General features: G+C 46.1%; 1 protein-coding gene across 2 annotated transcripts in view; it reads left to right on the top strand.

Moving 5' to 3' along the window:
* Positions 1-1,123: 1,123 nt before the first annotated feature.
* The window catches only part of LTBP1 (latent transforming growth factor beta binding protein 1), a 513,632-nt gene continuing 490,240 nt past the window's right edge, over positions 1,124-24,515 (top strand). Inside the window, exon 1 of one of the 2 annotated variants that reach the window (XM_082249446.1) lies at positions 1,124-1,469. In XM_082249446.1, the coding sequence (XP_082105572.1) occupies positions 1,189-1,469 (281 nt within the window). In that variant the 5' untranslated portion in view covers positions 1,124-1,188. The remainder of the gene's footprint in view (positions 1,470-24,515) is intronic. The other variant, XM_082249447.1, reaches the window with a different exon arrangement.

Here is a 24,515-nt window from a genome sequence, read left to right as displayed (position 1 = left end):
CTGATCTGCCCCCTCTCCTCCTTATAGGAGCCCTGATCTGCCCCCTCTCCTCCTTATAGGAGCCCTGATCTGCCCCTTCTCTCCTCATAGAAGCCCCTGATCTGCCATCTCTCCTCCTTATAGGAGCCCTGATGTGCCACCTCTTCCCTTCCACATAGGAGCCCTGATCTGCCCCCTCTCCTCCTTATAGGAGCCCTGATCTGTCCCCTCTCCTCCTTATAGGAGCCCTGATCTGCCCCCTCTCCTCCTCATAGAAGCCCCTGATCTGCCACCTCTCCTCCTTATAGGAGCCCTGATGTGCCACCTCTCCCCCTCCACATAGGAGCCCTGATCTGCCCCCTCTCCTCCTTATAGGAGCCCTGATCTGCCCCCTCTCCTCCTCATAGAAGCCCTGATCTGTCCCCTCTCCTCCTTATAGAAGCCCTGATCTGCCCCCTCTCCTCCTTATAGGAGCCCTGATCTGCCCCCTCTCCTCCTTATAGGAGCTCTGATGTGCCCCCTCTCCCCTCCTCATAGGAGCCCTGATCTGCCCCCTCCTCATAGAAGCCCCTGACCTGCCCCCTCTCCTCCTTATAGGAGCCCTGATCTGCCCCCTCTCCTCCTTATAGAAGCCCTGATCTGCCCCTCTCCTCCTTATAGGAGCTCTGATGTGTCCCCTCTCCCCTCCTCATAGGAGCCCTGATCTGCCCCCTCCTCATAGAAGCCCCTGACCTGCCCCCTCTCCTCCTTATAGGAGCCCTGATCTGCCCCCTCTCCTCCTCATAGAAGCCCTGATCTGCCCCCTCTCCTCCTCATAGAAGCCCTGATCTGCCCCCTCTCCCCCTCCTCATAGAAGCCCTGATGTGCCTCCTCTACTCCTCATAGAAGCCCCTGACCTGCCCCCTCTCCCCTCCTTAAAGAAACACCTGACCTGCCCCCTCTCCCTCCTTATAGTAGCTCTCCTCTCCTCCCCCTCTGACTCCCCACTCCTCTCCTTTCCCCCTCTCCAGTCATGCCTGTTAGCTGCCTACAACAGCTCAGCCGCCTGTGAAGTTTTCCTGGGACAAGAGGAGTTTCTTTTCTTGGCTCGAACATTGAGAGGAGGAGGAGGAGGAGGAGGAGGAAGAGGAGGAGGAGGGGGGCACAGAGTGTGAGGAGAGGAAAAGGCATCCCATCCAGCAGGCTGAAGAGTCACACACAGGACTGTCCATGGCTCCGAACAGGTGGGGGGTCGTACTGTGCGCTCTGCTCTACCTCTCTTCCTCAGTACTGGCCAATGTGGAGAGAATCTCCCGGATCACCTATGTATTACACCCGGGTCCCCCGGGGATCTCCCCCCAGGATCGGACAAGAAGGATGAGTCCGGCTGTGGTACACAGGCAGCCAATGATTGCAGACAGTGGAGCTCGGCACTTCTCTATGGCTCGGAGCTCCGTCCAGGACATGCACAGGACTGGCAGCCTCCAGCAGATGCAGCACAAGCTCCAAGGGTGAGACCAAGATCTGGGGATGGATGGGGGGGTCTATGGAGGAGGTGGATCACACTTTATCAATGGGGGGGTGCTGGAAAAGTTGTGAATGGAGGAGTAGGGAGCAGACATCCTCTCTGGGAGGGCAGATGATAAAATGCTTCTATCACATCATGGTCAATACCTGGCTTTAGGGTACATGACCTTATGGCAACATGGCAGCTAGTGCACAAGGTCCTGCGTAAGACCTGCGTTGTACACATGGAACGATTGAGCAAAATTTACATATATGCAAGTGGACAGCATTAAAGCTGAGCTAAATTTCCCAATACCTACCGTTCCTTCAGCACCCTTCTACTGGCTTCTTCAGAGTGCCAGGCTGGGGTCATATTCCGCAGAGTGCGGTCATCCCGACACATAGGCGCCATGCTGGAATGTAAAGCTACACTTGGCCAGCTTCATCTACATTCCAAAGCAGACACAGCAAAAACCTACCTGCCTGCAAGCAGTTTTTAAAAGCAGGGCTTTATCTGTTGGTTGCTAGGGGACAGGCAGCTGCCCCCCCCATCATCCTCCGTTGCTAGGATGCTAGCTAGCAGAATCTGTTGCTAGGACACAGGGAACTATTGCCTCATAGTGTCCTCTTGTTGTTAGGATGTAGACAGCCATCGCCACCTGGTGTCTTTCTTAGCTAAGACACAAGTGGCTTTTGATGCCTAGCTTCCTCTGTTGCTAGGATGCAGGCAGCTATTGCCACCTAGCATCTTTCATTGCTAGCACATAGGCAGCTATTGCTTCCTAGCATAATCCATTACTAGGACACAGGTAGCTATTGCTGCCTAGCGTACTCCATTGCTAGGATACCCACTTGTGTCTTCTGTAGCTAGAATGTAGGTGCCTGTTGCCACCTAGTTTCCTAAATTGCTAGAACACTGGTGACTATTGCCCCTTGTGACTGCTAGGTACGTATTTCTGCCTAACTTCATTCATTGCTAGGATGCAGACAGTCATTGCTTCCGAGCATTGTTCATTGCCAGGAATAAGGCAGCTATTGCCACCTAGCATAATCCATTACTAGGGCACAGGTAGCTATTGCTGCCTAGCGTACTCCATTGCTAGGATATGGGCAGCTGTTGCCACCTAGCATAATCCATTACTAGGACATAGGTAGCTATTGCTGCCTAGCGTACTCCATTGCTAGGATATGGGCAGCTGTTGCCCACTTAGAATGTAGTTGCCTGTTGCCACCTGGTTTCCTAAATTGCTAGGACACAGGTGACTATTGCGCTCCTCTGCACCTTCCATTGCTAGGACACAGATACATATTACTGGCTAGCTTCATTCATTGCTAGGAGGCAGGCAGCCATTGCTTCCTGGCATTGTTCATTGCTAGGAATCAAGCAGCTATTGCCACCTAGCATCATCTATTGCTAGGACACAGGTGTCCATTTATGGCTACACACATGTATTTACAACTCTAGTGTACTCCATTGCTGGGATACAGTTGGCTATTACCACCTAGTGTCCTCTGTTGTTAGGAAGCAGGCAGCTATTGCCATCTAACGTAATCTGTTGCTAGGACACAGGGGGTTATTGCCACTTGGCATCCTCCATTCCTGGGATGCAGAACCCTTTTACCACATAGCATTATGTGTTGCTATGAGGCAGGTGGCTACTGCCAACTATTGTGTTTCATTGCTAGAACGCAGGTGGCTAGTTTTGTATATCATAATCCATTGCTGGGACAGTGGTGGCTATTGCAGCTTTGTGTCCTCCGTTGCTGGGGTACAGGTGGCTATTTCAGCTTTGTGTCCTCCGTTGCTGGGGTACAGGTGGCTATTTCAGCTTTGTGTCCTCTGTTGCTGGGGTACAGGTGGCTATTGTAGCTTTGTGTCCCCCTTTTCTGGGGTACAGGTGGCTATTGCAGCTTTGTGTCCCCCGTTGCTGGGGTACAGGTGGCTATTTCAGCTTTGTGTCCTCCGTTGCTGGGACAGTGGTGGCTATTGCAGCTTTGTGTCCTCCGTTGCTGGGGTACAGGTGGCTATTTCAGCTTTGTGTCCTCCGTTGCTGGGGTACAGGTGGCTATTTCAGCTTTGTGTCCTCTGTTGCTGGGGTACAGGTGGCTATTTCAGCTTTGTGTCCTCCGTTGCTGGGGTACAGGTGGCTATTGCAGCTTTGTGTCCCCCCATTGCTGGGGTACAGGTGGCTATTGCAGCTTTGTGTCCTCCGTTGCTGGGGTACAGGTGGCTATTGCAGCTTTGTGTCCTCCATTGCTGGGGTACAGGTGGCTATTGCAGCTTTGTGTCCTCCATTGCTGGGGTACAGGTGGCTATTGCAGCTTTGTGTCCCCCCATTGCTGGGGTACAGGTGGCTATTGCAGCTTTGTGTCCTCCATTGCTGGGGTACAGGTGGCTATTGCAGCTTTGTGTCCTCCGTTGCAGGGGTACAGGTGGCTATTGCAGCTTTGTGACCTCCATTTCTGGGGTACAGGTGGCTATTGCAGCTTTGTGTCCCCCCATTGCTGGGGTACAGGTGGCTAGTTTTATATATCAATCCATTGCTAGGACAGTGGTGGCTATTGCAGCTCCGTTGCTGGGGTACAGGTGGCTAGTTTTATATATCAATCCATTGCTAGGACAGTGGTGGCTATTGCAGCTCCGTTGCTGGGGTACAGGTGGCTATTGCAGCTTTGTCTCCTCCGTTGCTGGGGTACAGGTGGCTCTTGCACATGAGTAGATTGCATTTGCACTGTATGCCTGTAAACCTTGTGGAATACACTTTATACACGGGACTGAAGTTAACTCATCTTTACACAGCTGTCTGTGTATTGGTCCATGCAAAACTTTACATCTGTATTCAGATCTGTAAAAAAAAGGTTTACTGATAAAAATGTTGCGTTTGTCATGGCTGTGTGTATGACCCCTTACATTGTCCATACGCTTCAATGTCTGTCACCTCAACTATAATTCAAGCATTGTATTGCCATGCCAGCAACGCTCCATCCAAAAAAAGTCAATTGTTCAATTAACTTTTGTCAAAGGAGCCGTTTTGGAAAATTGTCAACTAAATAGGGCCTGCATCCCGCTAGAAGTGGGCACTGTTTGGGGTAAGCTGACAGCCGTCAGCTCCTGATAGGGGGCATCTATCCATCTGGGCTGTAAGAGTAGATTCAGGATTTCGTTGGATTTCTTTTGTTCATCCTGCAGGCAGAAGGATAGAAATCTATGTGTATGGCCAGTTTTAGACATACACACACTTGGCAGAGCAGTCAGAAAACTTTGGGAAGTTAGTGGAAGACTGAATATCAGAGAGACATTGCCCTGTCACACTTCCCTACCACAGTAAATGTATGGTCAGACATTAAATAGACATACTGTATGCCAGTATGTCTTATGTCTCCCAGTAATCGCCTTTTAACGCAGAAGCTGCTCTACACTGTCCAGCAAGTCAATGAACAGGTTTCTATAGAAATGCAGCCGCTCTGACTTTCTTTTGGCTCCTGCTCCAAGAATAAAGACGTCTCAGCGCTCACGTTTCTATGGAATCTGCATTTCTGACTTGCTGGGAAGCATACAATGGATTCTGCACCAGAAAATAAGTGTTTTTTTTAGGTTAGAGAGGGCCAGAAGGAACATGTTTGTATTTATTTTTGTCTAATCACTTTTCCTTAACCACTTCTGGACCAGAAGATTTTTCCACCCTTAATGACCAGGCCATATTTTGCAATTCGGCACTGCGTTACTTTAATGGACAACAGCGCGGTCGTGCGACGCTGGACCCAAATAAAATTGATGTCCTTTTTTTCCCCCCCCACAAATAGAGCTTTCTTTTGATTACCTCTGCGATTTTTATTTTTTATTAATAAACAAAAAAAGAGCGAAAATTCTAAAAAAAAAAACCCTGCTATATAACATTCTCAAAAAAAATGTAAAAATCCTAATTTTTTAACATTTTAGGCCAATTTGTTTTCTGCTACATATTTTTGGTAAAAAAAAATCGCAATAAGCGTATTTTGATTGGTTTGCGCAAAAGTTATCGCGTCTACTAACTACAGGAAAGATTAATGTCATTTTTATTGTTTTTTTTTACTAGTAATGGCGGTGATCTGCATTTTTTTGCGGGACTGCGACATTGCAGCGGACAGATCGGACTGACATTTTTGACATTTGGGGGTACCAGTGACATTACTACAGTAATCAGTGCTAAAAATATGCACTGTTACTGTAATAATGACACTAGCAGGGAAGGGGTTAACAGTATAGGTGATCAAGGGGTTCTAGGGGAGTGATTCTAACTGTGGGGGGGCGTGGCTTCTGAAATGACCATAGAGACATGAGCTCTATGATCATTGAGGGAGAAGAACGGTCAGCTGTGTTTACAACAGTCGACCGTCCTTCTCTCTCAGCGGGGAGCGATCGCCGGTGTCAGGCGGCAATCGGAGCCGCCTGCCCCTTGCATCGGCTTCCCCGCTGCCGAGTGGGGGTGAGAGCGCGCCGGCTCGCCTTCTAGCTTCCTGCGTGCGACCGACGTAGACCCGGGACAGCCACCCGGCTGGTGATCGGGAAGTGGTTAAAACCCACTAGTTCTTACAGCCAGAAAACGCCCCTGCTAAAAACTGCTTATAACAGCCTATATCAGTGATGGCTAACCTTGGCACCCCAGATGTTTTGAAACTACATTTCCCATGATGCTCAACTACACAGCAGAGTGCATGAGCATCATGGGAAATGTAGTTCCAAATCATCTGGGGTGCCAAGGTTCGCCATCACTGGCCTATATGTGCATGGACACATAGGATAACATGCTGGGGAGTTTACTGGCTGTAGAGAGAAACGTCTGACGCCAAAAAAAAGCAAGTGTAAAAACGTCCAATGTACATAAGGCCTTATAAGTATCAAAAACTATCAAAATGATTGTGTTAATTGTGACTTTTTTATTCTCAATGGGCTCCTGTATATGTTTGTACTAATTGCAGGCTGGAGACACTGAAATGAACATAGAGATTCTAAGGGTTGATGTCTTTTTTAAAGTCTCCGCATACCCAAGAAAGTCTGCATTTCAGACATCTGGGTATCATTGCTAGCATCCTGTAATCACCGAAGCAGAATTCTTAACATGTGTATGAGTGCTGTTAAGGGATTGTATGCTGTATCCATTGCATCCGCCAATAATGGGCCTGATGTCCAGAGATAAGCTAAGGAGTGAGCGTCTTTCTGTACCTGAGGCAATGAAGTCCGAAGTGTTTCACAACACTTGTTGAACCGCATTATTTTCCAGATTACAGATATACCAGCAGGTGCCAGGGAATTACACTCCTCATTAACATATTTTAAATGCTTTACATATACAATACGCCTGTTACATTTGCTTTAGTCACCCATTATGTAAGTTTACAATCCTTTAAAATATATTTATTGGTATTGCTTTTGTCATCTTTAAAGACCCATAAAAAGTGGTTCAGTTACCTGGGTAAATATGTTCATTAATGAATGTGCATTGATCGGATTTAGTTTATTCTAGTTTAGTTCTATCAATGCATATAGAAGATGCAGAATTCCATAACTACCAAGTGTTTGCTGCAGCACTTTTGTTCACATTTTGTATCTACCCTAGAAAGTTTTGGTTATAATTATGTCAGACGGTAATGCGGTGTTTAGGAATGTCTGCTCCATGTTACACTACACTACACAGTACACTATACATGTCTGATAACAAAGGAGGCATTAATTGAAAGCAGAGGCATGTGGCTTTACTCAAATTCATCAAAATGAAATTCAGACATTGTATATTTCTCATTCAAAGTGTAACTGCAGTTACACTTATTTCCATTCTGCCCTACCCTCATTCTGTCTACCATTCCTATACCCACTTGTCCCCAATCCAGTGAGATATCACTGGATTTGATACTTGTCCAACTCTTTCTAGCCTGCGTACTTCTCCTCCACTGTAATCTATCTCTACAAAGAGTTCTGGAGCAATAGCTTGTATTCCAGACTCACTCTATGCAGGAATGAATGAGAGGGTAGAGTGCATGCATAGGCCCAGCCATGAAGTGTACCAGTGGCGGGTGTTCAGTGAAAGTGACAATGGGAAACACTGGTATTTCAACCAGTAGGGGATCACTGCAAGAACGCAAACCTTCTGTCTTCCATTAGCCTTTTCAAGAATTGATAAATGAAGGGAACCAGTGGAAATGTGTATGCCCTCTATAATGAGGGGAACCAGTGGAAATGTGTATGCCCTCTGAAAGTCTCATTGACAAGTCAGTATTTGAACTAGTGTTTGACCGATATAGTTTTTTTTTAATGCCGATACTGATATTTTGGTCATCAGATATTGGTATTGGCCGATATTTTCGGACATGTAAAAAAATGTTTTTAATTCTTTTAAATTTTTTTTCACAGGTACTCCTTGTAGAGGGATTTGGGGGTCTAAAAGACCCCAAACCCCTCCTCGGCACTGAAAAGCATTCAAAATGCTAAGTTTGGCTGTTTTGAATGCTGTCAGTTTTTTTAATTTGGCGCAGAGTACCCGGAAGTGATGTCATGACATCACTTCTGGGTTTTTTACATGGAGACCTGATCAGAGCCAAATGCGGCTTTGATCGGGTCTTCGGCGGCCGTGCAGGTAGGATGCCCTGGTCTCCCAGTTGGACGGGAGACCCGGGCGAGCCACGGAAGGCGGCGGGAGGGGCGGGCGTCCCCTCCCGCTCCTTGTAATGACAGCCGAGCAGCTTCTCAGGAGTTCGACTGGACTCTGAATTTTCAGAAGTCTGCTCTGGTTCCTTCCACAAAGCTGGACTGTCTGGGCCTAGCTCTGGACTCAGCCTTAGCCAGACTGCTCCTTCCTCTGGACAAATTCCAGAAATTGCAGGCTGCAATTCACCTCCTGCTGTCCAGCAAATGGTCATCCCTCCGGAATTGCATGCGGGTGCTGGGCCTGATGGTTTCTACCTTCGAGGCAGTTTCATTTGCACAGTTCCATACGAGGTCCCTGCAAAGGTAGATTCTGACTAAATGGGACAAGACTCCACAGTCTCTGGACAATCAGATCCGGCTGAGTCAGGGAATGAAGGAGTCCCTGATATGGTGGCTTCCTTCTTCGGTGCTTCGGCTGGGAAAATCTTTCCTCCTCTCGTAATTGACAGTGGTCACCACAGATGCCAGCCTGTCCGGCTGGGGAGGCATCCCCGGCAAGCATTCTGCTCAGGGGATCTGGGCGCCAGAAGAGTCCAGACTACCGATCAAAGTCTTGGAACTCCGAGCGATCAGACTGTGTCTGGATCATTGGACTGATCGTCTTCTGGGTTTTTCTATTTTGCATTCAATTGGACAATGCCACATCTGTTGGTTATGTCAATCACCAAGGGGGCACAATAAATGTCCTGGTGGCTCTGGAGGTAGCCGGCATTCGAAGGTAGGCAGAACGGTTCGTTCCAGGACTCCCCGCCATACACATTCCCGGGGTGGAAAATTGGCAGGCGGATTACCTCATTCAGTAGGCGTTGGACCACGAGGAGTGGTCCCTTCATCCAGAGGTGTTTCATCAGCTGTGTCTCTGGTGGGGCACCCCCAAGGTGTATCTGTTGGCGTCTTGGCTCAACAGAAAGGTGCAGAGGTTTGTGGCTTGGTCAAGGGATCCTCTGGTGGATGCCACAGACATGATGATGGCCCAGTGGGGTCAGTATTGTCTGATTTACGTCTTCCCTCCTCTCAAGCTTCTGCCCAGAGTAATACACAGGATCGAGGCAGAAAGGATTCTGGTCATCTTAGTTGCTCAGGACTGGCCTTGCCGGGCTTGGTACGCCGATCTGGTCGGATGGTCACAGATTTTCCTTGGCAGCTTCCTCTCAGGGCAGAAAATGGCCTTGAGTACCATCAAGGGCCAGGTATCGTCTTCTTCCAACGACCTTTGGCCACACAATCCCTGATGCGTGTACCTTTCTTCAGGGTGTTCGCGCATTTGGTTCCTCAAGTGCGAGCTCCGTTGCCGCCTTGGGATCTTAATGGTGCTTTCAGCTCTACAAAAGCCTCCCTTTGAAAATATTTGTGAGATTCCCTGCTTACGCTGTCCCAGAGGGTGACCTTTTTAGTAGCTATCACCTCTGCGTGCAGGATGTCGGAACTGGCGGCGTTATCCTGTCATTCACCTTACCTGGTGTTTCACAGGGATAAGGTGGCTCTTCTCCCCTGTCTGTCGTTCCTTCCAAAGGTTGTTCCTTCCAAATGATTTTCATATGAATGAAGACATTGTATTGCCTTCCTTGTGTCCCAGGCCTAAACATCCAAAGGAAATTGCCTTGCATGCCTTGGATGTGGTCCAAGCAATTAGGGTGTACCTGGCAGCTACAGAGTTTTTCAGGAAGTCAGACTCTCTATTTGTGCCTAGGGATGGACCTTGAAAAGGGTTGTCTGCTTCCTCTGCAACCATTTCCAGATGGATCAGACAGACGGTAGTTCAGGCCTATTCCTTTAGGGGTCAGGTTCCTCCTTTTCCTGTCAAGGCACACTCTACTAGGGCGCTTAGTGCCTCCTGGGGTTTCTGTCATCAGGTGTCAGTGACGCAGGTTTGCAAGGCGGCCACCTGGTCGTCGGTGCACACTTTTACAAAGCTTTATAAAGTGGATGTGTTGGCATCTGCGGATGCTTCTTTTGGCCGCAAGGTTTTGCAGGCTGCTGTTTAAGATGATCTGATCCTCTTTGAGGGTGTGTTGTATTTTTCAGGTGGGCTCCAGTTGTTTGGTTGAGCTCCTGTTGCCTGTTTGGCTAATGTTTAGCCTTGGGATTTTTTTTGTTGTACCTCTCATGTTTAACACTGCTTTGCGACATCCCAATGGTTTTGAATATCAGGAGCTGTGTCCGTCAATGAACGAAAGAGAAAATGGGATTTTTGACTTACCATAAAAGCCATTTCTCTGATGTTCATTGATGAACACAGCACCATTCTCTCTGTGAAGTTATAATTCTCATGACACTTCTTGTAACGAAACTTAATGGCTAAAGCCCATGGGTGTAGCCAGAATAATTTTCTGCCTCATGTTCTACTCCTGTGGGGGGCAGTATAACCCAATGGCTATGAATATCAGGAGCTGAGTCTGTCAATGAACATCAGAGAAATGGATTTTATGGTAAGTCAAACATTTTTTTTGCAATTGATCAACCAGCTGACCTTCTCTAGTGTTTGAAGTTTTCTTTCTGAAAAAAATTTCTTGCAAAAGCCTTCTGGACTAGGAGGGGGCGTGATGATGCAATTCATAAAATCTAGAAGATTAAAGCCTTTGTGAAGGAAAATCTAGATCTGTGTTTCCTCTGATCATGTGACAAATGTGTTTCTCTGTAGTAAGACCTGAAGGGGGCTGGCTCATGTTTTCAAGAGGGTTTCTATCTTTGAGTAGATATGGCAGGGCTGTAGGTTTGGAATACAGAAGGTATAAAATGTAAAATGATCAGGCTCCCTAAGTATCTCATCACTAGCAATCTTCAGCAGTTCACGCCTACCTTTTCTGAAAGTGCTGGTTACTCATAGTGCACACTGTCAATATAAAAACATTAGTAAGGTAGGAGGTTCACTGAAAATCACAAAGGGCAACCAGAAGAGGTGCCAGGTACCTCAAATATAATGATACAGAGGATGAGGCTGCCTGAGGGGCAGGAAAACACCATTCAGTAGCAGAGCAAGATCGTGCAGCTCATCATAGAATGCTACCATCTGATTATTTAGAGCAGCTTAGCAGTGCTCCACCTCCTGCGCATGCTTTAAGTTGAAATTGCCAGGGGGAATAATCTGAAGACTCGGATTGGGCATGCATCATTTGGGAGGCTTAATGACATTGAAGTCAGTGAAATGCAAATTTGTGTTCTTCATTGGCCTTGCCACACAGTAAAAGGAAGACAGGAAGAAGGCCACTGTAACACACAGTTCGCCTTTTTAATGTTATACTGCCATGTTGCACCAAATAAATGTAACTGTGTTTATTCAGAAAGGGAGAGGGCCAGTAAATTACATATACTGATTCTAAAACATCCCCCTGTGTGTGCCCACAGCAGCCAGTGGGAGTGAAGAGGAGGGAAACTGGCAGCGTTGTGGGGGGGGGGGGGAGCCAGGGCAGTAGGGGGAATCTGCTCTGCACCGGGTGATTAGGGTGTGTCTGGGCACACCTGGCACACCCTGTGCGCACGCCTATGAGCACAATATTCATTGTAGGATTATTTCTTTTGCCCGTAGATATTTAGTAGAAAAATGAGGAAGAAATTAATGAAATAAAGCTTTAGAAGTCATGACCCCAATACTGAATAGTGTGTACAATGAATTATGGCCCTGTAATTTTCCTTGTAAAGTATCACATTTCTCAGACAATGTGTGCCTAATCTTGATTTTTGAAATACTTGTAAATGCATTTAACCATCTGGGTGCTGTGGGAGCGTAAATCTATTTTTGATATTGATGACGTGTATACAGATATAGTAAATTTAGCATCGATACATTAAAAGAGGAATGGTGTAGATGCGGCTTGGATAAATGTAGTAGGGCCCCTTTCACATGAAGAGTCTGATCAGGTCCGCCTGTCAGATTTTCAGGCTGACCTGATTGGAAGGTCCATTCACCCCTATGGACTTGTGTCCGTTTACATCTGCCTACCTCTAATCCGATCTGGTCCACTAAAACAGGACATAGGCGGATCAGATCAGAGTTCAATTGAGTGTAAACGGACAGTGGAGTCTGTTTACTCCCAGCTGTCCATGGAGCAGAACAGGCTGTGTCCATGTCCGCTTTGCAGAAACTCAGTAGATACTGACCTGTCATCCGCCTGCTCTGCTCTGATCAGCAAGGGATCAACGGACAGATCCCCTACTGATCACAATGGAGTCGACTCCACCCCGTGTGAAAGGGGCCCATGGGATGAAGTGAGAGCAGCTTGGACATGAGTGAGTGGAAGGGTATATGGAGTTTTTTTTTGCATATAACTAGGATTAGAGTGGATTCTATTTAGATGTATGTAGTAAGCAATGGGGGGAAGGAGGGTATTTACCAAACATCTGTGCATAGTAACCAATCAGCTTCAAGGTTTTATTGTCAAAGCTTAATTAAATTAGCTGAAGTTAGAAGCTGATTGGTTACTATACAGGGTTGCACCAAATTCTGTGTGCTGCAGTTTTAGTTAATCCACCCTGATGGAGTGCAGGGATCTCAGAGACTTGTAGCAAAGTGTGGTGTGCATGCATCTTGTAGCAATACTGTAAAAGCAGCAAGGAATGGAGGAAGTACAGCTTGCAAGTAGTATACATCCTAATAGGGGAAAAAGTAGATATAAATAGTGCTTGTAAGTAAGTCTACTCCAGTTGAGAATTATAGTTTTAGGGCTTGCTGCCCACTTTTAATGAAAAAAGAAAAGTAAAAATAAAGGTCCTTACATCAGGTTTGGGTTTCAACTTCGCAAGGCACCAATTCAACAAAAATTGTTCAGCCTCCTGTCGCTTAGGCTTCCTGCCTTGTTACAATGATGATTTCTCCCATCCAGCAGGTTGAAAAAAAAACCAAAAAAACCTCACAGATCCCTACATCAACACAAGCGATGTTAATGGAGGGATATCTCCAGCTGCGCTATTGTATTTTGAAAGTGGTAGCTGCACCTCCCCCTCCCCCTTTGTCAGAATATACAGATCAGTGCTGCAGCCATATGTGGCGTACATATCCCAGGAGGCACATTGGGCACAGTACAGGTTATTCACCTAGGCGATGGATGTGTGTAAGAAATAAGAAAAAACACACTATACAAGCAGCGTTGTGAAGAAGGGGTGAGCAGGAGGCGCTTATGATTTTAGGCTGAAGAACCGCTTTAAAGGGATTGTAAAGTATCAATGTTTTCTACCTTAAAGCATTCTATGCATTGGGGTGAAAAACTTTTTTTGTTGCAGCTGCCCCCTAAAGCCCCCCCTTTTTCTTGCTTGAGCTCATCCGTTCCAGCGATGTGTACAAGTCCAGCGACTCCAGTCACTGTCTCTGTCCTCATTGGATAGATTGATAGAAGCAGGAGCCATTGGCTCCCGCTACTGTCAATCAAATCCAGTGATGGGGGGCAGGGCCGGGTCCTGCTGTCTGTGTCAATGAAGGGGAGGACCTAGAAGCACCGGCAGGGCACCCCAGAAGAGGAGGTCTGAGGCTGCTCTGTGCAAATCTCTTGCACAGAGCAGGTAAGTATAACATGTTTGTTATTTTTAAAAAAAATCTGAACCTTAAGTCCCGGTTCACACTACCGCGACTTGTCAGGCGACTGGTCAGCCTGACAAGTCGCGGTCCATTCAGTGCTACGGGAACCGTTCTAATAGGAGCGACTCAAGTCGCTCCGACTTAGAAAATGGTTCCTGTACTACTTTGAGGCGACATCGGAGCGACTTGCATTGACTTCCTTTATGTGAAGTCCGTGCAAGTCGTGCCGAAGTCGCGGTGCACGCGACTTCACAGGTCGCCCCCGAAGTCGGATCGCCATAGTGTGAACCGACACTTACAACTCCTTTAATGAAAACAAAACTTTAGTAAAGTGGGGTACACACTATAAGAAAATCTGGCGAACGATTGTCCGATTTTCCTCGTTGTTTCACAGCAAATCAGAACCAAAGAAAGAATTTTCGTACGAAAAATTTGTATAAAAATTCTCGTACGACAAAGGCTTTTTTTGTTGTTTATTGTTTCTGATCATGCGCAGTCTTTCTTTTCTGATTTTTCTTGTACAAAAATTGTATGAAACAGCACACATTAAACGAAAGTCATTTGTTTTGTCCCGTACGAGAAAAATTTTGGAGTTTGTCCCTTCGAGAATTTTCGTACGAAAATTCGGAATCGTCTGTAGAAAGTTCTGTACACGCTATACGAAAATCGTAGGAAAATTCTTTGGACGAAAATGTTCACCCGATTTTCTTATAGTGTGTACGAGCCTTAACGCTTTAAGATAACACAAGCAGAGTGAATAGGACAAAAGACAACTTTACATTTCCAATGGGATTAGCAGGTAGTTTGGCCTTAAAAGGGAACAACTATGTAACCATAAATTCAATCATAAATTAAATAAAACACGTGTTTACTTTTCTGTAATGTATGCTTTGTGGAAATTCAGAGAAAATAGCAAAAACATTTAGCACATGACTTTACCCCATAAAGTGGCTGGACATGTAGCTGGATCCTGAATCTGAAAGAGATGATGTTGTGATATATGACTTCAGTCTGATGACCTCTGACATTTTGCCCTCTGTGCAGTGACCATACAAGGTGCCCTTTGAAGGTATTGTTTCATCAGTTGTTTGAATTTCTGCCTGTCCCTTCAAGCGGTAGAGAGTGATTACTGGCAAACATCACTTGGCAAACAGGCTACAGGTGTTACATTTATACAGTAGAAGCCTTGCCAAAGAAACTTTACACCTCTAGCTGCAGCTGGGCATTAAATGAAGACTTCTGTGAAGATAAGATTTACCAGGCGACTAGCAAAATATCACTTTATGTGCACATGCTGTGTTTTTGGAAGGTGTGACAGTAACTCTCACCAAAAGTTACATTTTATACTCTACAAATGCGACTCCCTACAAACTAATGTGAACATTACAGTAGTGGCAGAGGGTCTCATTTCATTTGAAGCGGAGTTCCGGCCTCGAAAACAACTTTGCACCATCCACTTTTCTTTTTCCTGAAAAAGAATTGGATAGTTTACATTTTTTTTTATTTACTTACCTTGTTTTTAAAGAAAATATACTTACCTTCCTTCCTCTTCCTCCCTCTTTTGCCGCGGCCCGCGCCGTCTCTTCTTGCTTGCATTGACTCCTGAGTGATGAGCTTCATCGCTCCCAGGACTCAATGCTCTGCATCGGCCCTGCTCGTCACTTCCGGTGCAGGCGCGTCATTCCCTGCTAAACAGCTTCTGGGCATGCCCAGAAGCTATGCAGGGATGACACACCTGCCCCGGAAGTGAAGAGCAGGGCCGGTGCAGGGCATTCTGGGACCCTGACATCACCGAAGAGGACGCTCCGGCTTCTGCTGCCCACACCTGAGATGGCAGCGCTGGACAAGACATTTTCAAGGTAAGTCTTTCTTCTAAAAGATAAGTGAAACAGGGGACAGTTCAGAGGCTATCGTTTCTGAAATGCACTAGCCCTGACTGTCCCGGGGGTATTTCTATCTAAAAATGTTTTTCAGGGTGGAACTCTGCTTTAAGGAGGCTACACTAAAAAAAAAATAATTGCCATTATTTTTCTTTTGTTTCTGCGTTCTCCAAAGCCTAGTACACACCACTAGTTTTTTTTTTTCATTCAATCCAACTCAAGTCGAAGGCGCTGTACTAACAATCCATTGTTAGTACAGCAATCTCCCCTGTTCTGACACCTCTCCCCCACCCTGTCAGAACACTCCGGTTCGCACTCTCAGCCATTGGCTGAAAGTGCAGATCGGGAGCCCATCAGAAAGTTGGACAGAAGCCGGGCAAAAGTTGGACCTGCTGCCATACACGGGTCGAATGTCAGCCGCTTTCTACCACCGGCCGACATTCGATCCGTGTGTGCTAAGCTTAATTTGCTTGCCAATGCACACTGTGCAAAACATTGGGGTTTATTTAGTAAAGGCAAATAGACTGCGCACTTTGCAAAGGCATTTGCTCCAGAGTTAGTAAATGAGGAGAAACAAAATGAGGTTGAAGGATTGTAAGAGGTGCATGAAAGTCAGCCAGCCCCCAGTCTGATGTACTCACCCTCCAGTCTGTCACCAACCAAATAAAACCTGTCTCTTGGTACAAAGAACAGGGGTTTAGTTGACACACATTTGCAAACGCATGTGAAAGCTGCAGAGCCACTTCACGGCACCCTGTTTAAATCTGCAGTCCTACACTCTTAATTTAGTGTCCTCACACTGGAGGCACATGGCCGCTAATGGGTGGATGGGGAACAGGTGAGAGGGAGACAGCCCAACCTCCCCCAACCCATCCCCATGCACGACTGGCTGTTGTCTCAAAAGCTCAAATAATTAGGTTATAATATAACCATGATGCAAACTGGAAAAGACCAGCTGAAAAGCATTACACCTCCATCCCCTTGGTGGATGCAGTATATGGATAGGAAGGGATTTTATGTATGGGGCATGGCCTGTAAAGCACACTGCCTTTGAAATCCCTAATTTCCTTTGGGACTTTATATGAGACAAGCAGGTCATGCTATTGGTCTCCATCCCTGTATACGGAAAACACTAGGGTCAAATCAAAACTGCATCCACCAAAAACGCACGAAAATCGCACGGTGGGACTTTAGATGAGGCACCAAGCTGTAAGCAAGGCGTCTCCATCCCTGGTTGCTTTAAACATATTGGACTAGGTGGGACTTTAGATGAGACCCAAGCTGGTGTTGCCCGGCGTCTCCATCCCTATAACGAGAAACAAAATGAGGTTGAAGGATTGTAAGAGGTGCATGAAAGTCAGCCAGCCCCCAGTCTGATGTACTCACCCTCCAGTCTGTCACCAACCAAATAAAACCTGTCTCTTTTCAGCTGGTCTTTTCCAGTTTGCACCATGGTTATATTATAACCTAATTATTTGAGCTTTTGAGACAACAGCCAGTCGTGCATGGGGATGGGTTGGGGGAGGTTGGGCTGTCTCCCTCTCACCTGTTCCCCCATCCACCCATTAGCGGCCATGTGCCTCCAGTGTGAGGACACTAAATTAAGAGTGTAGGACTGCAGATTTAAACAGGGTGCCGTGAAGTGGCTCTGCAGCTTTCACATGCGTTTGCAAATGTGTGTCAACTAAACCCCTGTTCTTTGTACCAAGAGACAGGTTTTATTTGGTTGGTGACAGACTGGAGGGTGAGTACATCAGACTGGGGGCTGGCTGACTTTCATGCACCTCTTACAATCCTTCAACCTCATTTTGTTTCTCGTTATAGGGATGGAGACGCCGGGCAACACCAGCTTGGGTCTCATCTAAAGTCCCACCTAGTCCAATATGTTTAAAGTAAATGAGGAGAAACTGCTGACTCATCCAATCATCTGCAAGCAAAAATGCTGTTTTTTTTTTCTTTTCTTGAATGTAATTGGTTATTCTTTGCATTGTGAAGCATCATCTCATTTACTAAGCTCTGGGGCAATGCCATTGCCCTTACAACTATAAAGTGCACAGTCCATTTTCTGTTAGTAAATCTAGTAAATTTTGTAAATCAACCCCATTGTGTTTAGCAGTGGTTAGCATAAGTGGTTATTAAAAAAAAAAAAAAAAAAGACCCATATGGGTCTTCTATAAATCATTTGTGCCTGTTTAGCTAGACCACCTGTAACTGCAACAGCCAAATTGTTTGCAGGACCCCCCCCCCCCCTCGATAAATTTGACATTAGTTAAATCTTTGTAAAATAGCAAGTCAAGTTACATAATTTAGCTACTTACCGATTTGTTCTTTTTTTGCCCCAAACCACCATTTCTGACAAAAAAAAGTAATCAGTGGCCTGCTTCTTCTTCCCTATTCGCTGTTCCAGCACACCAATGACATTGCACCAGATCTAATGCATGTACTGTACAAGATTGTTACTGTTATATCTTGTTTTTGGGGGAAAAATGCTTTCTCCTCACAAGATCATGAGAGTAACGGCTTTTTTTTTTTAACAAATGAGATCTCCCTGGAAGGTACTGTTGACATAGTCTTCCCAGGTCACCATTTTTATTAAAATGTTTTGTTTATTTCAAATATCTGAGGTTCTGATAAGAACTTTATTGTTTTTAGATTTTTACCTAAATATCACTCTAAAGTAATTGCTAAGCAAGTGTCAGAGCTTGCCCTTTTTCGTCCTATACCGTGTCTCCTATTGGCCAATCACCCTGGCGTGCTGCATTCTAGGATGTGCAAGAGGCAGGACAGGACAAGTAAATGTCAAATCCTTGGCCAATTGGAACGGTCCTGGCATTCAGAGAAAGCAGAGGAATTGACAATTACTACAGGTTACCTGTCAGCAGCTTCTTTTTGGTACACTGACAACTGACAGGATCACTTGAAATAATGCTTAGAGATGTCAGCTATCAATACATTATATTACCAAAAGTATTGGGATGCCTGCCTTAACACGCACATGAACTTTAGTGGCATCCCAGTCTTAGTCTGTAGGGCTCAATATTGAGTTGGCCCACCGTTTGCAGCTATAACAACTTTAGGCTATGGGAATGTTGGACCATTCTTCCAGAAGTGCATTTTGAGGTTGGGCATTGATGGAGAGAAGGCCTGGCTCGCAGTCGGAGCTTTAATTCATCCCAAAGGGGTTCTATCGGGTTGAGGTCTGAAACAGAAAGGACCAACCCCAAACTGTTCCCACAAAGTTGGGAGCATGAAATTGTCCAAAATGCCTTGGTATGATGACGTCTTAGGAGTTCCCTTCAATGGAACTAAGGGGTCAAGCCCAACCCCTGAAAAACAACCCCACACCATAATCCACCCTCCACCAAATGATTTGGACCAGTGTACAAAGTAAGGTCCATAAAGACATGGATGAGCGAGTTTGGGATGGAGGAACTTGACTGGCCTGCTCAGAGTCCTGACCAGATCTCCAGTGCACTGGTGCGCAGTTATGTAGGAACAGGAAGGGCCAGCCACAAACTGTTTCCACAAAGTTGGGAGCATGAAATTGTCCAACATGTATCGGTATCCTAACACCTTAAGACTTCCCTTCACTGGAACTAAGGAGCCAAGCCCAACCCTTGAAAAACAACCTCACACCATAACCCCCCCTCCACCAAATGATTTTGACTGGTGCACAAAGCAAGGTTCAAAAAATCATGGATGAGCGAGTATGGGGTAGAGGAACTTGAGTGGCCTGCACTTCGACCCGATAGAACACCTTTGGGATGAATTAGAGCGCAGACTGTGACCCAGGCCTTCTCTCAAACATCAGTACCTGACCTCACAAATGTGCTTCTGGAAGAATGGTCAAACATTCCCATAGGCACACCCCTAAACCTTGTGGACAGCCTTCCCAGAAGATTACCGATCCTGCCCCTCGCAAACTCCGATCCCTCTGTGGCTGTCCTGCTGTCCTGTGATTCTCTCCTCCCACTGGCTTTTTTTTCTAGCAGGGCAGTCAAAGAGGGATCGACTTGCATAAAGAGATACCCTGTGCTGAACGGACCCCCCTCCTGTGTCCCCCCACTTCTCTAATATCCAGGTGGTGCAGACATAGAGCAAACTTTGTTTTTCCATGCTGCTTGCCAGCTCTCCCTTCTTCCCTCCCGCCGGCTGCAGCCACTGACAGATGGCAGTCGGCATGGAGGGGGGTGTTGCGGGGGGCTGGTAAACAGTGGCGGCTGGTGCATTGGGGGTGCAGGGGCGTCACCCCCTATCCAATGTGTCCGGCCCCCTAATCTACATGCAGGGCGCCGGACGCATGGAGTTCAATGGGGCTTTTTTTTAAGCATGTGATTAGAGCCAGAGGCTCTTACAGGCCAAAAAAAAAGGTGGGTTTGTCTGACGCCCCCCCCCACGGCCCATGGAGCACAAGCCGCCACTGCTGGTAAATGTGTTTTACCAGCCCCTCTCCTTTCCTGAAAGAACGCACTCAGCGATCATTACAGATTGCCCCTGCGTTCTTTCATCACTGACATATAGTAAACTGTGCTTATTATGTGTCAGTTTGTGAATGAAACAATGTTTCATTTTATGAATTGATAGGAGTCTATACAGACTTCTTATCCATTCATATACAGTGCAGCTCAGGCTGCAGAAAAAGGGTTTGTCTTTAGTCCCTTTCTCTGTTTTAAAAAAGAGACATTAGAGGTCTGTTTAGACCCCTGATGTCTCTCCAAAGCGCGCCCCCCCCCCCCCAAAAAAAAAATTCAAAAATAAAAGAAAAAAGTTGTTTCTTGTAAAAGAAAAAGAAATAATAAAAAAAAATAGTTACGGCCGGTTCACACTGGTGTGATGCGGAAAACCCTGCAAATCCAGTGCGGGTTCCCGCATCGCACCTGAATCGCCGGCAGTTCACACTGCCATATACGAACTGCTGATAGTGCAAAGTTAGTGACATCCGCAGATCAGATCGCAGTGCGAACTGTGAATTCAGACAGGAATCAGGTCGCATAGGTGTGAACACCCATGCGATCCGAATCTGGTGCGGACAAATAAAAGGGTCCTGCACGAGTTTGGTCCGAATGCAATGCAAATTAAGCCATACAGTTTGTATGGCTGAATTCACATCGCACAGATATCGCATGTGATCTGCACAGCAATGTGGGGCGAATCACATGCAATGTCTGGCATCACACCACTGTAAACAGGCCCTTAGAGTAGATTTAGACGTGTCTAAATCTCCCTTGCCTCTAAAAACCCAATCCACATTTGGATCGAGCTTCAGAGGCTACTGACAGGCGGTGAGGAAGCAATGTGACGCCTCCTCACCGCCAGCTTTAACCCCATTTTACCAACAAATGTATCGCAACCACATGCATTGCTCAAGGTTGCAGGGAGTATGCTGCTCTTCCCCTTGACATGAATGTGTAGGGTTCAGTGGAAGACATTACTACAAGTTGGGTCAAGTTTGCCGTGGGAACAAGGCATTTTAACATCAGCACCCTGTTCCCTGCCTTTTTCAACTTAGAGCTGAGCTCTACCCAAAAGGGGACGTTTTGCACCCTCCCCCTTTCCACTGCCACATTTGGCACTTTTTGGGGGGGAGCGGGTACCTGGTTTGACAGGTACCTTCTCCCTCTTCTGGGTAAGATCGCCACGGCAATCTGCAAAGCTGTTTGGCCCCTCCTCCTTCCCCCTGCAGCCTCCTGAGACACAGAAGAATGCAGAACCATTCACAAAGTGCAGCGCAACTCGCTCATGCGCAGTAGGAAGCCAAAAGGCTTCACTGTCGGTTTCCCTTAGTGAAGATACCGGCACCCAAAACCGATTGAAGGCTCAGGTGCTGACATCACTGGATCCCTGGACAGGTAAGTGTCCTTGTATGAAAAGTCAGCAGCTACAGTATTTGTAGCTGCTGACTTTTAATTTTTTGGAGGAGACTGGAGCTCCTCTTTAAGGGCGGGGGACGTATGGCAAGCGGCAAAAACGAAGCTCAACCGCGCATTTTTGCTGCCCCCAACGGCAAAGGCCTTGTTCACAGGGGGCATACATGGGCCAAGGCCATGTTTAGCTGCACAGGGATGCATAGGCGTTAGGTGCATCCTATTCAGGCAATCCCATTGATGTCTATTGGGACACAACCGCTGCAAAGGAATGCACAGGTGTTTTGTGCATTCCTGTGCAGGCAGTCCTATTCATATCAATTGGGATGCAGTTGCTGTATCCAGACAGCCATTGCTCCCAACTTGACATTCATGTGGGTGTATGTCCCTGAACTCACCCTGTCTGCAATTGGGGCCATGCACCTTCACCCGCATGGATGTCAAATCTGTCTTTGCAGCCTCTGCGTCCCAGTTGACATGAATAGGACTGCCCGCACAGGGATACATAGAACTCCTGTGCATCTGGGTGCGGGTAATCACAGCCCTCCATGGGCATACGATGTGGCGCACCCCATTGAGTGAGGCCTAAGTAGTAATTTAGCAGGAATTTTGTAAGTTATGTTGTGGTATTATGTGAAAATAAGTTTTTTTGTTAGCGTTTTCTTAGTGAAAATAATGATCTGATAGACATTAAGGCCCCTTTCACACTGTCCGCTCCATCGGCGGTCTCTGTTTTTCTCAGTGGGGGATCAAGCCATCGATCCCCGCTGAGCAGGCGGAAGACAGCTCCGTCTCTGCTCTGTGTGTGGAGACGGAGCTGTCAGATCCCCGCTGTCCTCTATGGCGGAATCAGATGAGAGCAGGCCGCCTGTCCGTTCTCATCCGATCCGCAGGACGGATGGAAAATAGGGTTTCCATCCATCCTGATTTCACAGACAGGATCGGATGCGGATGGCAGCGGGTGTCAGCGGACATGTCTCCGCTGACATCCGCTGCCCTATAGGGATGCATGGAGGATCCGATCAGGTCCACCTAAAAAACTGACAGGCTGATCTGATCGATCCAGATCGTTCGTGTGAAAGGACCCTTGTGGGGCTAAAAAATCAGTAGCACCTTCTTTTTATTCTATTGGTCACGTTCTTTTAGAAAATGTATGGTTTGGGGGGTCTTTTTCTAAATTTGAAAGCTGTAAGTGAAAAATGAAAACCTCCAAAATTTTAGAGACATTTATGCGTACATTTCATTTTTGCCATTTTGCAAAAAGACGCAAGTTAAAAATTGATAAAAATGTGCTATTTATTGACTCAATACAGGTTAAGCTTTTATATTTAGTAAGGTTCCGTTCACATCTAGGCGTTTTCGGGCGATTTTCTGCTTTAAGACTCATCTCTAAAAACGCCCAACAAGACAAATCCCATTCATTTCAATGGCCCCTGTTCACATCTGAGCGTTCTGTTGCCTTAAGCAAAACGTCCTCACTCAAAAAAGTACATGAGCTTCTTTTTTGGCAGATTACAGGCGTTTTTTTTTTTTTTTTATTGGTCACTTGTCAACCTAAAAACCCCTGCACAAAAACGCCTGTAAAACACCCGAAAAAACAACAACAACAAAAAAAAAGCCTGTAAAATGCCTGTAAAAATAACAACACCTTATGTAGCCTTATAAATTAGCAGAAATGTTGTAAAATTTGCTGTGTTGGTATGATAACGATTTTAGTATACTTCTTATGACAATATTGTTTCAATAAACATTTGCTCAAATATCGCGGGGTCCTAAAAATCAGTAGCACCCTATTTTTATTCTATGGGTCATGTGCTTTCGGTAAATATATGGTTTGGGAGAAGGGGAGGGGGGGGGGTCATTTACAAATACTTAGGATTGTAAAGGAAAAATGAAAACCTTCAGATCTTTAGAGAAATTTGGATATTTACACTTTTGCGTCTGTTCGATTTCCACCATTTTGCAAAAAGTTACAAATGTTTATTATTTATTAACTCCATACAGGTTAAGCTTTTATATTTAATAGGAATGTTTTTTTGTAAAATGTGCTGTGTTTTTGTCTTCCAATAATGATTTTTGTGTATTTTAAGCAAAAATATTGTTTTGATAAACACTTGCGCAAAAAAAATGTGGGGCTTTAAAAATCAGCAGCACCTTCTTTTTATTTTACTGGTCCTGTGTTTTCAGAAAATATATGGTTTGGGGGGTATTTTACAAACTCTGAAAGCTGTAAGTGAAAAATAAAAAGGCAATAGAAAAATTGCACACAATGGCCAGCAGAGTTTAAAAGTAAAGCAAAGGAGCTGGTAGCGAAAGGGTTAAACTTCTGCACTTGCTATGGGGCTTTCTGCCATGCACTCCATTTTACAGCCTGCACACTAATTATTCCTAGGCTCAGGTGTTTTTAATGTGGCCTTGTGTTGATCCTGTATTGCTCAGTGCAGGTACTGTAAGACCCCTTTCAATGGGCGATCCGATCCGCCCGTCAGTTTTTCAGGCGGACCTGATTGGATCCTCCATGCATCCCTATGGGGCAGTGGGTGTCAGCGGAGACATGTCCGCTGACACCCGCTGCTATCCGATCCAATCCTGTCTGTGAAATCCGGACGCATGGAAACCCTATTTTCCATCCATCTGGAGGATCGGATCGGATCGGATGGGATCAGATGAGAATGGACAGGCGGTCCATTCTCATCCGATCTCCCCATAGAGGACAGCGGGGATCCGACAGCTCCATCTCTGCACACAGAGCGGAGATGGAGCTGTCATCCACCTGCTCAGCGGGGATCTGCGGATCGATCCTCTGCTGAGCAGAACGGATTCCGTCGGGCGGTTCGCCCATGTGAAAGGGGCCTTAATGCAGCTCATCACACCTAGGTGTAGGTTTATTAACCACTTGCCTTCTGTGCACTTAAACCCCCTTCCCATCCAGACCAATTTTTAGCTTTCAGTGCTCTCACACTTTGAATGACAATTGCGTGGTCATGCTACACTGTACCCTTATGAAATTTTTATCATTTTTTTCACACAAATAGAGCTTTCTTTTGGTGGCATTTAATCATCTCTGGGTTTTTTTATTTTTTACAAAAAAAAAAGAAAAAAGACAGAAAATTTTG

This window comes from Pelophylax lessonae (genome assembly GCF_965119305.1).
Source record: "Pelophylax lessonae genome assembly, chromosome: 3".
Classification (NCBI taxonomy): Eukaryota; Metazoa; Chordata; class Amphibia; order Anura; family Ranidae; genus Pelophylax; species Pelophylax lessonae.
Note: the sequence above shows the minus strand (reverse complement) of the source record. Positions and strands in the feature narration are given on the sequence as shown.